At 35.9% G+C, this 17,639-nt stretch overlaps 1 protein-coding gene across 7 annotated transcripts in view; it reads right to left on the bottom strand.

Moving 5' to 3' along the window:
* Atad2b (ATPase family AAA domain containing 2B) overlaps window positions 1–17,639 on the bottom strand; it is a 128,924-nt gene that overhangs the window by 65,109 nt on the left and 46,176 nt on the right. For all 7 annotated transcript variants that reach the window (XM_031357071.1, XM_031357073.1, XM_031357072.1 and 4 more), the window contains 4 exons: window positions 14,672–14,831; window positions 11,121–11,211; window positions 6,451–6,762; window positions 2,018–2,153 (listed from right to left, as the gene is read on the bottom strand). In XM_031357071.1, the coding sequence (XP_031212931.1) occupies window positions 2,018–2,153; window positions 6,451–6,762; window positions 11,121–11,211; window positions 14,672–14,831 (699 nt within the window). The remainder of the gene's footprint in view (window positions 1–2,017; window positions 2,154–6,450; window positions 6,763–11,120; window positions 11,212–14,671; window positions 14,832–17,639) is intronic.

Genomic DNA, 17,639 nt, shown 5'->3' with positions numbered 1-17,639 from the left:
AAAAAAAAAAAAAAAAAAAAAATTTCTTCAGACTAAAGGAAGTTGTATCTAGCTCCTTTTTGTACTTCTAACATCAAAAATAAGTCCAGGTATACCAAATACAAACAGAAAATGTTTTGAATGAGTAAATAAAGAAATAAACTACTGAAGTATCTAAAACAAAAAGCACCATGCCAGGCATGGTGGCAGGTGCCCATAATTCCAGCACATAGGTGGTGGAGGCAGAAAGAGAAGTTCAAGGCCAGCTTTAGCGTCATGGTAAGTTTAAGGCCTCCTGCCTTAAAAGGGGGGAAGGGAAAGCTTGCTCAAGAAAAGAACTCAATTGGTAAACTAAAATAGTTGTGTAAAGGAAGCTAAAATTATGCTAACTCTTATAGAAAAGCTGAAATAAACAAATGAGCCAGACCAGCGGCACACATTAAACCAGAAGCAGAATAATCGTAAATAAAACAAATGACATACATATACAGCAGTGAAACAAATTCCTTCTGTGTTACTTTACTGGCAGGATCTATCTTACAAGACTGAAATAAAAGACTGATAATTTTTACCTTTGCTAATGTATAATTCAAATTTAAAATAAAAATAAAAAATCAACACACATACACGCAGACATGCTAGTTGGGTAAAAAGCGGAAAGTATTTAGTTTGCCTTTAACGATCAACAAAACAGACTAACAAAAAGCTAGTGAAGTCTAAGAAAGCTTCCCTACGAGTGAAAAGGGAAGGTGTGGAATGAAGACAAGGAGCTTCCTGGTGAGGCAAAGAGTTTGCCAGGAAGAAACACAGCAAGGAAAAGAAAGGAGATGGAAGATATTTAAGGTCACTTTAAAACATGATCAACAACAAGAGAGTTAACAATGCATACATACAGTCAAACCAAAATTTCATCACGATCTACAAGGGAGAAACTTTAATTCGGGCTGAAGGCTTAAACTTGATCAAAATAGTTTTTAAAAATTACTTGAAAGAACACTAAAGAAAAGCCAAACATGGTAACTCATACCTGTGATCCAAGCACCTGAAGGTTGAGGCAGGAGGATTACCACAAATTTGGGCAAGCCTGGACTAACTACAAAGTGAGTTATAGGCCAGACTAAGGTATAAAGTAGACTGTCTTTTTTAAGAAGACTAAAAGAAAAGGAGAAAAAGGAAAAACAAAAGACACAAGAACTATTAAACTTATCCAAATGAAACTTAAGTCCTTTAACTATAGTACTAATTATGTAAATGGAAGTAGTGATACTTTAGTATTTGAAAATTACTTGGTCTCTTAATTCAAAATTACATTTGCACTATAACACAGACAGTAAAAAGATAAAGGTAAGTAGAAAAACAGTAAAACTCAAATTACAAAAGTGTAAACTAATGCTCTGTTAAGAATCAAAATGTTATTTAATTACTGAGCAGTTTCTAATGCAAAATCTCTTTAGTAGCTTTGGAGTTTCTAAACCTTCATCTAAAACTTATCACAAGTTAATGTACCATGGAAAGTGGTAAATATTTCTTTCTTTTTTTTTTAAAGATTTATTTATTGTTAAATAAATAAAGTACACTGTAGCTGTCTTCAGACACACCAGAAGAGGGCATCAGATCTCATTACCAGTGGTTGTGAGCCACCATGTGGTTGCTGGGATTTGAACTCAGGACCTCTGGAAGAGCAGTCAGTGCTCTTAACCAGCCCCAGTAAATATTTCTTAACTGTACATTTTTGTTCAAATAAAAAGCAATAAAACTAGGGACAATGAGTTGATTTCTAAAGGTAATAATCCTTCCCCATCTCCAAAAACCATACATTATTTCCCATAGACAAATTAGCATATGTAGTCTCATTCTTGAGAAAAATAAACATTAAGTAACCAACAACATAATTATTATCACACACCAAAAAACAGACACAGTAAACACTTTTCTGAATTGTGTGCAAACAAAGAAAAACACCTTAAGAAAATAATCACCAGCAAAGTGCACTGAGTTCTAAAAATGTAAGGCAGAAAAGCCATTCTAGCTTACTCACATTGTAAAGTGGAGATAAGGTTTAGTGACAGCAGCAGCTGGCGATGACTTCTTTGGTGATCCCGAGTGACAATTCATCTCAAAAATTGATAAAGCATTCTCATCTTCACTATCATCTAAAATCAGACTTTCTACATCTGTCAGAAGAAAGGCACAAGAATTACAAGTCTTATAAGCTCATATAATAACAAGACTAAAAGCCAAAGAAAATGGGTTAAAAAAAAAATCAAGTGACATCAACTAATATGCTACCTAGCAAAATTACAAATTAATCAGGCAAAATGACACTGTAATATTTTTCTAATTTATAAATATAAGAAGCATGTTTCTATCACATTTATAAATTATTCACACCAACTATGAACTGTAATTTGGGAGACTGCTAACTAACAGTCTAGGAAAGAAATGGTGCCCTCATAAAATATACCCTGCGAGTTCAATTTTAACCAAACCAGCTCATTTCATATCCCAGTCAGGCACTAAAGCAGCTGAGCAAAAGCCAGTTCTCACAAGAGCAACAATAACAAACCAGAAAAAGAAAAAAAACTGACCAATTCTTTTTAAAAGACCTCATGTTTCAATGAAAAACTTGCTTAATTAACATAACATTAGGGTAGGAAGGAGTACTATTATCCCATCACTTGGGAAACAAAGACAGGTAGATCTCTGTCAGTTCAAGGCCAGATTGATCTATATATCAAGTTCCAGGCCAGCCAAGACTACCAAGTGAAATCCTTTCTTTAAAAATTAGTGATTTTTTTTAAGATTTATTGATTTATGTATGAGTATACTGTTGCTGTCTTCAGACACACCACAGAAGAGGGCATCAGATCCCATTACAGATGGTTGTGAGCCACCATGTGGTTGCTAGGAATTGAACTCAGGACCTGTAGAAGAGCAGTCAGTGCTCTTAATCACTGAGCCATCTCTGCAGCCCTAGATAATTTTTTAAAGGGAAGAAGAAAAAAGAAAAATTGGTGGAACTGGAGTGATGGCTCAGAAGTTAGAGCACTTGGTGCTCTTCTGGAGGACAAGAGTTGCTAGCACCCATTTGTCAAGTAGCTAATAACCACCTGTATTCTAGCACCAGAGAATCCAATGTATAGCAAATACTAACATAGACACCAGCACCAACATCAAGTAGCTCATAACTGCCTGGAACTGGAGCGCCATGAAGATCCAACACCTTTGGCCTCTGCAAGCACCTTCCTTCAAGTACACATACCCACATATAAATATTTAAAAATAAAGTAAGTCGTTAACAAGCAAGCAAACAAAAAACAGAGTTAGCTAGTCAGTTATCAACTCAGAGTTAAAGTGTACCCATTCAAGTAACATTAGTTCTTCTATGAGCCAGAAGATTATTACTCAGTGAATTAACTGTAACTAAAATTTCCACTGAGAACACAATACTTTTCCAGAACTTAAGTATTAACACATATATTTCACATACATGTCTATTAAAATGACAATTCATCTACTGATATTATCTACTAAGTGCAGTGCTCTATGTGTAGCAAATCAAGAACTGATATTGGCAGAAATCAACTCTGGTCACACACAGTGCAACACACCTGTGATGTCAGCTACTCAGAAGACTGGAACATAGTAAGACCCTATGTCAAGGTTCCAAGGAAGGAAGGAGAAAGGAAGGAAGGAAGGAAGGGAGGAGGGGAGGGCAGGGAAGGGAAGGGGAGAGAAAGGAAGAAGAAAAGAGAGAAGGAAATAAGAAAGAAAAGAGAGAAGAAGGGGAGGAAAGGAAGGAAGTAAGGAGAAAGGGAAGAAATGTATCATATACTTCTAAAACAAAATAATAGAATGCTGTATAAAGATAAGATGCAGGGCTAGGGAGATGGCTCAGTGGCTAAAGGGCTTACCATGAGTCCAGGATCTCCAGAACCCACACAGATACCATGTATGGCAGCCCTCCTACAACCTCAGTCTTGAAAAGCAGAAACAAAATTCACAGAGCAAGCTGCCTAAGCAGGACTAGATGACAGGCTCTGGTTTGACCGGGACTCTGAGTTGGTGAGATAGGTTGAAGTAAGGATGATTCCAGACATCAACTGCATGCTCTAAAAGTACACACACCAATTTGCATGTGCACCCACATACAGAACATACACATGGCTAACAAACACAAAAATGAAACAGAAAAAAATGAGGAGATACAGAATTATTCAAGTAAGAAGAGTTATTAGCAGTAGCTTTTAAAAGCTAACATTTAGTAAATTTTAAATTTATTTGGGAAATAATAGAAAATCTTTTAGGTGATAACATCACAAACAAGGAAAGAATACAGGTCTAAAGAAAAATATTAAATAATAAAACAAACTAGAAAATACATATAAAGTAATGAAAGACAAGAATTTACAACTTGAATAAAATGTAGTTGTTATCCCACTAATACATGCAACTTAGTTTTGTTGGCTGGAAGTAGAGCATACTTTGAACTTACAAAAATAAGAGTATATGAAAAAGAGAATAATGCCATAAAATGGAAATTCTCAAATGGAGAAAAAGAATATCAAAAATCTCTCACAATAGGTAATTCTTTTTCATTTTACATTCTGATTGCAGCACCCCTCACACGGCCCCTCCCCCACCATGCCCTCCTCTTCTTATCTGAAAAGGTGGAGTCCTCCCTGGGTACCAACCATCCTAACACATCAAGTCACTGCAGGGCTGGGCACACCCTCCCCCACTGAGGCCAGCCAAGACAGCCCAGATAGAGGCACAGGATCCACAGGCAGGCAAAAGAGTCAGGGCAAGCCCCTGCTCCAGTTGCTGGGGGACCCACATGAAAAGCAAGCTGTATGTCTGCAGCACATGAATGGGGGCCTAGGCCCAGCCCTTGTATGCTCTTTGGTTGTTGGTTCAGTCTCTGGACCGACCCCAAGGGTCCAGATTAGTTGACTCTGTTGGTCTTCTTGTAGAGTCCCTGTATTTTCTAAAGGAACAAATGGGTTTTTTGTTTTTGTTTTGTTTTGTTTTGTTTTATTATTGAAAGTTTTAGGTAAAGATATTTATATGTGTGTTCCCAGTTATAAAAATCATAGATAATCTAGGGTGATGACTTCTATCTGTAATAGTGCACACAGGAGAATAAGACAGGAGGATTGTTATAAGTTTAAATATCAGCCAGTGCTACATAGTGATTTCCAGAGTGAAAGTGTCTCAGAAAAGAAAGACAAAGAGCATACCTATCCCAGATGAAAAGACACACAAACCACAGCACAGAGCCTATCTCACAGATAGGAACAAAGAGTTCTAGGTAAAGTTTTCCTTTAAAGAAAATTGGTCTTGAAAAAATATATTTATAATGACAGTCAAACTGAATAATATTTATGATTCATTGAATATAGTCATTTGATATTCATTAAATAATGTCAATGAATTTTAATGTTACTATAATTCTCTGAACAACTTTCTATTTGGTATAAGCTACACACTAAGTAAAGAGGGAATTAAAATAAATTTAAATAATCAAAACATACTATCTCATGCCAGGCGCATGGTATTAATCCCAGGTAAAGACAGAAGCAGACAGATCGCCCAGGCCAGCTAGAAATACACAGTGAAACCCTGTGTTAAACAAACAAAAAATAAAAACCTCACTACTCAAACTTATTGGGTCTTATTTGATTTCAACCATAAACCTAAACTTTTTGGGGGGTTTGGGGGGAGATGAGACAAGGTTGTCCTGCTGACCTGGCCCTCAAAAGATGACCTGAAACTTCTGATCTTGCTTCGTCCGCCTCTCCAGTGGTACAAGTGTACGCCATCATATCCAGCTGACACAGACCTGAGAACTAAATCAGGCTCTCATGCAAGGCAGACAAGCATGCCTCTCACTGACTTAGATCTTCAGCAGAATTTTTTTCTCTCATGAAAATGTGTGATTTTTAAGATGATCTGATTTCATCTCAGGTCCAAAGTACAGGCTTAAGGCTTAATTAAATTTAAAACTATGGACAATTAGGTTGAAATTTACTCCATTACCAACAGCTCACATTTTAATCAGCACAAATGAAGCTCTGTCAACATCATCAAGATGAACTGAATCTCCAGAAGCACTATAACAAGGCATGGGCGGCGCAGGCAGGCTCCCTAACTTTGAGTTGGCCTCAAATCTTACTGAGTGACCTTACATAACCCAAAGTGCTCAATCTCCTCATAACTTTGATATGGATTAATAAGTGATAAATTATGCATGTTATAATAAATATAAGCTATTAGTACTACAGTCTACTTTCTAAGTATAGTAACACCCTATATTAAGAGTGAATAAACATTCACCAGGCAACCACCATTTATGGGCAACATGTGAGTTCTGAAATATTCAGTGATGAGTGAAATAGATAAAGTTCTAACTAATCTTATGAAGAAATTTTTTTCTTATTTTTCACAATACAAAAAAGTAGTTTCCAGTACCTTCTTTCTTGTCACTCTGGCTAACTTCTGCATGAGGGAATATCTTTTTCAGGACTGCTAAGATGTTGTTGAAACTCCTTTCTAGCAATGGCCTTATAATGGGGGACAGCGCCTGTCCTGAAGACAACACAGCACGTTGGGAAGCAGGCACAATGTTCTGCATCGCATGGTAGAAGTCTTGGGCACTGAGCACTATTGAGGAAACGTCCAGCTGCAGTTTATGACTGCTAGCATAGATCTGAGGGTAACGCCTCCGAAGGGCAATCAGGGCAGCTTCAGTACACAGGGCCTTGATGTCAGCTCCACAGTAGCCTAATGCACAAAACAAGAAAAGTAACAAAATTAAGTTAATTCTTCCAAAGACCTTTATGGTTTGATAATACATATATTTCTATCTAAAATAATCAGTAATTAGGTACTATTTTATTGGCAAAATTGAAATGAACACTTTAAAATTACCTAACAAAACTGGTCAATTAAGGGATAAAAGTACTTATGATTAAAAAACATAAAGCTAGTAACATTAATAAAAAGAGTCCTGTACTATATGTCAAAACCACTGACTACAATGTATAGCTTTCTGCATGGCAAGTTTTCAAAGAATTACAGCTACATTTCAATCTTTCATAACTAATCTTAACCAGTACTTTATCCTCACGCTATATCACTGTGCTACAATCTGTCTTTCTTTGATTTTATTTTGAGACCAAATCTTGCTAAATTGCCCAGGCCTCCTGCCCTGACCTGCCAACCACCTATGGTTACAAGTGTGTGTCACTACTCCTGGCTTACTTTTCTAATATTACTAACTTCCTAAATACATATAAAAAGGTGATACAAAGGTATGTATAAGGAGAATCTTCAAAAAACTTGTAATTTACCATCAGACCTAAGCATAGTGCAATAGTTGTTAACAACTTAAAAAACACTGTGACTTAAGGTTGTAATTGACCCAACCCAAAGCCATTAAAAAAATTAAGATTAAAAAAAAACTTCTTTTAAAATCTTTTTAAACTTTTAAAACTTTTTTTTACTCCTACAAAACATACATTTTAAAGAAAAGCATGATCTGCTAAAGACCCATGTCACAAAAGGTAAAAACAAAAAAACTTCAGATTAGCCAAAGACTGTCTTTTCCTTCCAGCAATTAAATTAAACTTCACTTGGTCACTCTTATCAGTTACACCAGCAGGGGGCGCCATTGGAACAAGAGATAGAACACTAAGCCCTAAACTCAGGGATTGCTATTGAGTTTATCTTGCTTTATACTTCACATTGACTTTATGACACATAAATATCAAAATAAAAATAGCGATTACAAAAGAAAAAAATGACTCATGAGTTTATAATCTGTGAGAATTTGCCTTAAAAACAATAAGCAGGTTAAGAATAAATATTAACAATCTACCTCCCAAATAATTCTTCAGAATAATTATGTTTATCATTAGTCTTCTATTTTATACTTATCCATTAATAAATTTTTAAGTACATTTTTATTTGACATACAGTCTTATACTATTTCAACAAAATGAGTACAGAACACTTGTATAACGTTATAAAGAGTAAAATAATCACATGTACATGAATTTTACCACCATCAAATAAGAGCCGTATTTATACTGCTGGTAAATGTCTGCAGTTAATGAACATGCAGTAGTCCTCTTTACAATAGCAGGTCAAGTTAACAGAAAAGGCTCAGAGGCCAGCCAGATGCAACAGCACTACAGGGTTAGTCATAAATGCGCCAAGAACGTAAGGCACTATATTTGTCATAGTAACATGTTAATTATATACAATGGCAATATACTATTCATTCTTTCCTAATTGAGTCCACAAAATTGAATTTACTAACAATAACAGACTCCATTTTCTAAAGTAAATTTTCAGTGGATAATCACAATCAATAGACAAAAAAAGGGAGGGGCAGAAAATATTTTTTTTATCTGCTTGTGAGAAAGTTGCTGGCCCATATCTGTAGCTCTCAGTTTTAAAAAATCATCAGAATGAATGCAAAGCCCCAGGCCCACAACAGTGAATCACTTTCTGAGAGTTTAAACTTTTAAGTATATACTTTGTGAAAAATTTAGAAATTACTCTGATGCACAAAAAAGTTGAGAACCATTCACTTAATATATGTTTCACTAGATTCAAATACTGAATTAATAAGGTGCATCAGAATCATGGCCAAAATCACTATGCTTTGGATAAACATTGGCCTCCTAGGTAGGGCTCTTGTCCTGCTGTAATCGATAGCAGGACTTGTATTCTCACAAGTGTTCTAGTTTAGGAAACAGGTAATATTGAAAGAATAAACAACCTTAAAAGTTAAAAGTTTATACTTTTTTTTTTAAAGCATCCCTTTTCAAAACCCAGATTTCACCATTCCTAAGCAATGCTCTATCGGACACCAACAGACTGAAGCAAAGAAAAATGGTTCTTTCATGTTACTGTAATTTTTGTGAAGACTGAAAATATAGTGATAAAGGGTTAGATTAGAAACAAGAATCAAAAATTGAGGCTTTCTTAAAAAACAATTACAAACAAAATGAAGGCCCCAAATACAGTATTTCATAGTCATGTTTTCATTGTTTTAAGCCTCTCACTGAAAATAAACAGAAAAATATTAGATAATCTTTTTGATTGTAAGCTATTATTTGTATAAATGTTGACACCAGCTTTTTATGAAATTTCTTTATTACTTAAAAAGAATGTCTGATATGCATGCAAAAACCTCGAAGTTATTTTAAGGTAAAAGTCCATAGCCTATAAAAGACCAATTATCCTTCAGATATTCACCAAGACTGTATAACCTTTCTTGTTAGGCATAAATCTCATGAGCTAAAACCATACATGTTAAAACATATTTGGGGTATATAGTAATATTCAAAATAAATAGAAAATTTATTACTGTTGTAGTCCTACTTGAAGATCTGCATTTGGCTATTCTTAACATGAACTGGTTTCTTAAATGAAATAAATGCCATAACTGAGCACACAATCATTTAATTTCAATGGAATTTTATTTAACTTTCCAAGAAACCAATGGTATATAAATATATTTCATACATACCGCCACCCCATGAAAAGAGGGAAGGCAAGAGAAGTTTCAGTCCAGTAAGAAATTACATTGCAAACATCTTTTAAAAGACCAACTAAAAGCTAAAATAAGTCACTGGAAAAGTGCAGAGTACTGATTGACCTTTGGAAACACATATGAAAACTGAGACTCAAATATTAAGATAAAGAATTAAACTGCAGTGTGTAACATCTCAGATGAAAGGTAGGATAATAGAAAGTGATTTCAGAATAGCTAGGGATTTCTCACTTCTTGAAGACAACTATAAACTTCAACTAAGGCTCATCTTGTGACAGATTCACAGAAAAATCTACAAAGGTTCCCAGTCTGATCTGAACTCTAATACCATAATATGATAAATAAAGGGGGAGGGATCTACAAAGGAAAGCCTGGGTTCTGTTTTGTTTTGTTTCGTTTTAACCAAGTCCCACCCTCTCCCATAAAGCAGCACACGGCTTTGTAAAGATAAGCCAGGTGTACATGAAATGGGTCTGGCGCATGCTCTCTTGTACCAGGCAAAGCTTAAATTGGTAGTGCTGGAGAGATTTACGTTTTCTCCTCACCAGAAGATGTCGAGGTCTTTGTGGTTCAAAAGCTGAGGGATGCTGCTTCGGAGATGGAAGTCCCTGTGGATGAAGAGGATAATTCGGATGTAGCTAACTGAATGGACTAATGTTCTATTTAAATTTTAATTATTTGATAGTGGATCACAATGAATTTTTTTTAACTAAGTTGTTCTTTTTGGCTTTGGTAACTTTAAAGTTTTCCCAAGTAGATGTTATTAATGGATTTATTTGAGGGATTTCTTCATAATGCTTATAATATTCATGGAAACAGTTTTTTATTTGTTTTTTATATTTTTCAGAGTGTGAAAAAAAAAAACCATGAAATGGGTTTGGTGCATGCTCTCTTGCCAGGAGGAAGGAAGATGGGGGGGCTTTCCTTTGTGTACATTCAGTTACTACTAATGTATTTCAGACCTAATTAGAAGAGAGAAAGCCTTGAGTTCCATCTCCTGTGGTTACCAGTGCTCTCATCCTCTGAGGGCACCAATGCTTATTTATTCATTCTGTGGGTGACATTTTTCTACTGTGATGTATTTAAATCAGGTTGAAAAGTTTTATATTTGAGGCAATACTGGCAAATACCAGTAAGTTTTTTCTTTGGTGGTTCCTCCCACCCAACTTCTTTCTAGACTAGAGGGATAAACTGAGCCCATTATTCTGTCCATAAAGCATAGCAAACTGCAGTCTTGTCATCCACATGGATCTTTTTCTCTTATGTTTATTTTTCTTACTAAAATTTCTGAGAAGGGATAATTCCTAAAAGGAGACACTGTAGTAATATGAAGGATATTCAGCATTCAATGAAACCCATGTTACTTCTAAGCTTTGTTCAAACACTTGATATCATGAAAATTCAATTCAGTGAAACTTTAAGTGAAACATATTTATAACTTTTAAATATGAATGCAGAGCCATCTATCACCAGTTAAGGACATAAAACTGTACTCATTCACATTTCAACATAAAGGGAAAGGAACACTGAGTAGGACAAGCAGTGATAGTCAAAGAGTTCAAATAGGAGCACTCACCAACACATTTTTCTGCCAATTCTCCTAAAAATGCATCGGACAGTTTTGGATTCCAGTCCCTGGTGTGGATCTGCAAGATGTGCTTTCTGGCCTAAGAAGAAGAGTACAGTGGCATAAGACAGCACCAACTTCTCATGTGTTTGCTGTAACAATTTCTGACTGTAGCCTCACACTAAGTTGTTATCTGCTTTAAAAGAATTTTAAACACCTTGGCATTCACATCAACCTGTTAATTATAAGACCTAAGATTTGTGGGGCTAGAGAGATAGCTCAGAGCTTAAGAGCACAGGCTGCTCTTCCAGAGGTCCTAAGTTCAATTCCCAGCAACCACATGGTGGCTCACAACCATCTGTAATGGGATCTGATGCCCTCTGGTGTGTCTGGTGAGACAGTGACAGTGTGCTCATATATATAAAAAGAAAAATTTAAAAAACAAAAAACAAAAAAACCTAAGATTTTTATCTCTGTTTCATGAGTTTTGACAATTAATGTTGTAAGAGGCAAAGAAACTTTACTGGTGGCATTAAATAGGGAATCACTAATGTGTGACTAGAAGTTAAAACTAAATTTTACTTTCCTACATGTCACCTTTTATATCTTATTTATTTCTAGTGGTGGGGAGGTAGGCAGGGGTATGCATACACATTACATCAGAGAAAAAGTGTTGGGATTATCTCTGCTCCAACTATGGAATCTGGTGGTCAAACTCATGGCATCAGAATTCCAGGACAAGCACTTTTCTCGACAAGCCATCAACAGCCCTAGACTGCTTTAACAGCAATACTTTGAACACTGCCTCCAATTTCTTCTAATTGTCTCTTGAACAAACTCTACTCCAATCAAATTTATGCAACCACAGTGAGAATCACTGGTAACTTAAATGTGTTGCAAAATACAACGCCTGAACTTTTTTCCTCTTGTCATTAGCAACAAGTGATAAATACTCTTACTGACAGTCTATTCATTTGGCTTCAAGAATATCTATCTATCCCTGTATTCCTCACCCGCTGCCTATTCTGTAGGACAGAAGATGAAGTAGCTCATCTAGTCTCGTGGCCTTAAATACTACGTAAGAGCAGAAGTCAGAATAGATCTCTTCTAGGATCCAGGCCCAAGAACACTGACAATGTCCCTATGAACAAAACGTATTTCCCAGGAACTAGTAAGGCTGCAACCCTGCCTGGGCTTAGCCTGTTGTTGGATATCACAAACTGATAATTCTCTTTATCAAAACAGAATGTACCCACTTTGGCCATATCTCCTACAACTAAATCTACCTCTGGGCCCTGAACTGTTCTGTTTCACTGTACCTAAACAATGAAAGTGAGACTAGATCCACACTTAACCCACCCAAGGCTCAGGGAACATCATAGAAGGGGCAGACAAGATGGATGAGTGAGAAAGGTGAGTGTTGTAGAATGCTGCTTTCTGATATGATGAGGCTACTGAATTCATGAATTCACATTAGCTGTCATTACTGGTACAAGATAGGCAAAGAGTAAAAGAGAGTTGCAGAAAGCCCTACCCCTGACTGAGGAGTTATTGGGGGTGTGGGCACTGGTAGGTTGCCCATGCTCCAGTGAATGACCCCAAACCCATTTACTAAGTGTATATGGACAGCACTAAGTAGACCCAATGAGATAGTTTTTTAAAAGGGTGGGGCCCTAAGAGAACACGAAGAAGAGAGAAGAATGGGTTGCTATTGAGGGAGGATCCAGGGCAATCTGAAGGAAGAAAATTGTGGGTGGATATGATCAAAACATTATATACAATTATGAAATTATCAAAGAAAAAATTTAAAATATTTATAAAAGAGCAAGAGAGGCTATATATGCTGTCTTAACAAAGGTAAACTTGGTAGCATTTTGAAGCCTTTAAATTCATTTGTGGATCTGAATCTAAGTCAATGGCAAGTAGTTATGCAGACAGATGTCAAACTGAGGTATCAAAATATCCTACAAAGTGTATAGTCTGCCTGGCACTCCTAATTACTACGTCTGCTCTACATATGTAAACCAGGCATTTCACAGACACCAATATATATTCCTAGTGTATCCTCTCTAGTATGAGTTCTCCACAGAAATTTAAGAAACAAATCAACACAAAAATTTTAATTACAACGAGGAAAGAAAGAACTTTTTATAATTTACTAAAAACCATTTTGTATAACAAATGACCATATATTATTCTGTCTTTAGGGAACATTTTTTAAATACCTCAACATAATGAATAATATTTACTGCTTTTAGCTAACTAGACTTTGCATGTTAACTATGAAACTTTAGTACAGGATATTTATGGATATATTTTTAGGGAGGGTGGCTATAGAGCTGGCTTAGCCCTGGATGCTCCATCTGTAACTTCAATTTCAGGGGATCCAGTACCCTCTTCTGGCCTCCACAAGAACCAGGCATGCATTCAGTATATTTACATGCATGCAGGCAAAATAGTCATACTAATAAAATAAAAATGAATAAATGGTTTTAAAAGTTTATTGGGGAAAACACCTAGTTTGGTCAACTAGAGACACAGAACAAGTAAACGTGATAATTGTGTCAGTGCAGGTGTGGGTGTCAAATAAGCATTGGCACAAACCCACCAGGAAGTTTCCTTTCCCTAAGATTCTTGATAACTGCTACTAGAACAAGAATGAATTGTTCAATAATTATACATAGATAGTTTGCTGCTGTTATTCCAGCATTAAACCCAAGCTGACCACAAACTTAGAATTCTCATGCTTCAGTCCCAAAGTGCTAGGAGTATAGGCAAGCATTAACAAGGAGTGCTACACAAGATTTTTTTTTAAGTATTAACTAAGATATCCCATAAGCAAAAATTAGTGAAAATACAACCTTCAAAGCTTCTGCTGCTGAACTTTGGGGGCAGGTTACTGGGGCCTGCTGGGAACAGAACTTCTAAAAGGCAACTATGTCTGCAAGGCTGTAGTGCAAGGCCATTTTTGCTGGCTATAAGCGAGGTCTCTGGAACCAAAGAAAGCACACAGCTCTTCTTAAAATTGAAATGTTTATGGTCAAGATGAAACTGAATTCTACTTGGGCAAGAAATATGTTGATGTGTAGAGAGAGAAAAAAAGCAAAATCAAACAAACAAACAAACAAAAACCAACACAGTGACTTCCTGAAGACAAACCAAACAAAATCAAAGTAATTTAGGGAAAGGTAACTCAGGCCCATGAAGCAGTACCATGGCTAGTGCCAAATTCCAATGCAACCTTCCTGCAAAGACCATTGGCACAGAATCATGTGATGCTGTAGCCTTTCCAGACTCAAACTACCGGAAAGTAAATAAAGCAAAGTGTGGCAAGAGGTGTCACCTTCAAAGTACATGCTTTGTAACTGAGTTACATGTGTGTGTGTCTACACTCGTGTGTATACATATACACACGTATATATGTAAACATGTTCATGTGTGTGTACATGTATATACACACACGCATACATACACCACACACACACACACACACACACACACACACACACACACACACACACACACACTTACATATATCAACAACAACAAAAACCCCTTACCCTTTGATCAGGCAGGTTGAAAAGGAATTCTCTGTCAAATCGACCAGGTCTCCTGAGTGCAGGATCAATAGAGTCAAGTCTGTTTGTAGCACCAATAACAACAATTTCACCTCTATTATCTAATCCATCCATAAGAGCAAGGAGGGTTGACACTATAGAGCTGTTTAAAAAAGAAAAAAAACATGCAAAACTTAATGAAAGAAAAAAATGTAAACATTCATGTTAATAATGTCTTAAATACTAACACAATAATTGTACCACAAGTATATATTAAGGCAACACAGAGAAAACAATACTGAAATTTTGAAAATGCACAGAAAGTTGGAGAGGGTTGCAGTACTCTTATTTTTTAGCAGGCAGCAATCTTGGTGTCATCTGTTTGTTTCCCCTTCGGGAAATGTATGGTCTCTACAGTTCCCCTATTTCTAGCAATGGTGTTTTTCTTAGTTTGCCAACTGTTCTCACGCCTATTCTTTATTTTTATTGCTGAAACAACTTCTGGAAAACACAAACCATGTCAAAAATAATTTTCTGTCCCAAACACGCTATTCTAGCTGTGTTTAAAAACTTACAAACGAAACTGAAATGTGAGATACTATTTATTTTAGGGAATATCTATGATTTATGTTTTCTAATTGGATGGCTAAAATTTTATGATATAGGCATCTTACCCAGGAATAAAGTGAGCTAGTATCTTTAATTACAAATTTATGTTTAACCATTGGTCTCATTTAAATCTGAAATGACCCACACAGGCTCGTGTTTTGGATGCTTGGTCTCCTACTGATGGTGCTGGTGAGTTCTGATCTCATCTTTAGCTTTGTGAATTATTTAGAGTTGGTTTTGTATAGAATGGGAAGTAAAGGTAAAGTTTCAACTGAGGAAATACAAGTTCCTCATACCATTTATAGAAAAGTTGTGTTTCTTTTTTTTTTTAAAGATATTTTCTTTATTACATGTAAATTTCTCCTTTCCCGTTTTTGTTTTGTTTTGTTTTGTTTTTCAAGACAGGGTTTCTCTATGTAGCCCTGGCTGTCCTAGAACTCACTTTGTAAACCAAGCTGGCCTTGAACTCAGAAATCCACCTGCCTCTGCCTCCCAAGTGCTGAGATTAAAGGCATTTGGCATCACTGCCGGGCCTAAGGGTCATGTTTCTTAAATATTTGATTTTAGCACTTCTGTTGGAAATCAGCTGACTATATACACATTGGTTTATTTTTAGCGCCTCTTCTATTCAATTGGCCTGTGTGTTTTTCTTTAGCCAATAGCAACCTGTTTGGGTTATAACACTTCAATAGTATGTCTTGAAATTAGGCCTTATGACTCAGGGTATTTGTGCTTTCCTATCGATTTTAAGGCTGCCTTCATCTAGTTTTCTGAAGAATGTCAATGGTATTGGGGGGGGGGTTGCATTAATGTGTAACATACTTTGGGAAAAATGAAGCAACCTACTTCATCAATTACACACCACCCCTACTTTTGACTGCCTCCCAACTTGCACGATATTAAGAGCCTATTAAGGAATTGACCTGTTGCTTAGAGTTTCCAGGGTCACTTCTTCAAAACCAATTACACCTGTCAACCAAGCTCTTAAATATGTGGGCTTGTGGGAGATAATTTATATTCAAGCTACACCTCAACTGAATGATTTGATAAACAGTTTGTGTTCAGACACACTAGTCTCTAGGGATTTTTGTTGTTGTCGTGTTTTTGTCCGATTTTTACATTAGGATGATGCTAGCCTCATAAAATGGGTTTGGAAGGCTTCCCAACCTTTCAAATTTTTGGAACAAATAGAAATTAATTAATACAATTAATACTTTTTTCTAAAAGCCTGATAATTCAGCAATGAAGTAACTGCTCTTAGCTTTCTCTCTACTGGATGTCTTTTCACTAACGAAGCATTCTTCTTGTTTGTTTTGTTTCATGCTTGGTTTTGGTGTTACTGTTTTGAAAGGGGATCTCACGCACCCTAGTCTAGTCTAACTGCTGAGGCTGTCCTTGAATTCCTGACCCTCTGCCCTCCACCTCCTCAGTGCTAAGATCATACACATGTATTACCACACCGGGCTCAATATTGTTAGCTATTATTGTTCTAGCCAATTTTTCTATGTCATCAGTGTTCAGTCTCAATGGGTCAAATGTCCAAAATAATGTGCCCTTTTGTTTTACATTTTCCTGTTACCATATAGTTTTTCATAAAATTCCTAGTTACATTTTATAATAGCTATTAAATGTTTACTGATTTGAAACTGCACTTATTTGGGAGTTTTCTCTATTTTTCCTGATTAACCTAACTAGAGGTTTGTCAATATTATTAAAAAAAAATCTTTTCCATCATTGATCACTTGATTTTTATGTTTACAAGTTTCCATTTATTTCTGTTCTGATTATTACATCTTCATTTACTAATTTGTGTTTGGTTTATTCTTGTTTTACTATACCTACTAGGTGCATCATTAAGTTACTTATTTGAAATTTAACTTTTATTTTGGGTTTGTTGTAATAAATTGCCTTTATACATACTGCTTTTAGATTCTGGTATGTTATATATCTATTTTCATTTGTTGTTTTTTCCTTTTAACTGACTCTGTTTCACTAACCTTTTGTATTTTTAAAGATGTGTGTATATGTGTATGCACACGTGTACACACCAAATGTTTGGAAGCCAAAATGGGTACCGAATCCCTCAAAGCTAGTTACAGGCAGTCCCAAGATACATGGACTGTTCCATGTGTGCTGCGATTTGAACTTCAGTCCTTAGGTTTGTTCACTAAGCACTCTTCAAGACCCCTTGAGGAATCCCTTTCTCCTCCTCTAATACTAATTTTTATATGAATTATTGAGTTTCTCATTTACATCATGAATTACTTTCTAAATATTGTTGAGCTATCTGTGTTCATTTTTTTTAAAGATTTATTTATTTATTATATGTAAGTACACTGTAGCTGTCTTCAGATGCACCAGA

Source organism: Mastomys coucha, unplaced genomic scaffold (assembly GCF_008632895.1).
Source record: "Mastomys coucha isolate ucsf_1 unplaced genomic scaffold, UCSF_Mcou_1 pScaffold6, whole genome shotgun sequence".
NCBI classification, from domain to species: domain Eukaryota; kingdom Metazoa; phylum Chordata; class Mammalia; order Rodentia; family Muridae; genus Mastomys; species Mastomys coucha.
Note: the sequence above shows the minus strand (reverse complement) of the source record. Positions and strands in the feature narration are given on the sequence as shown.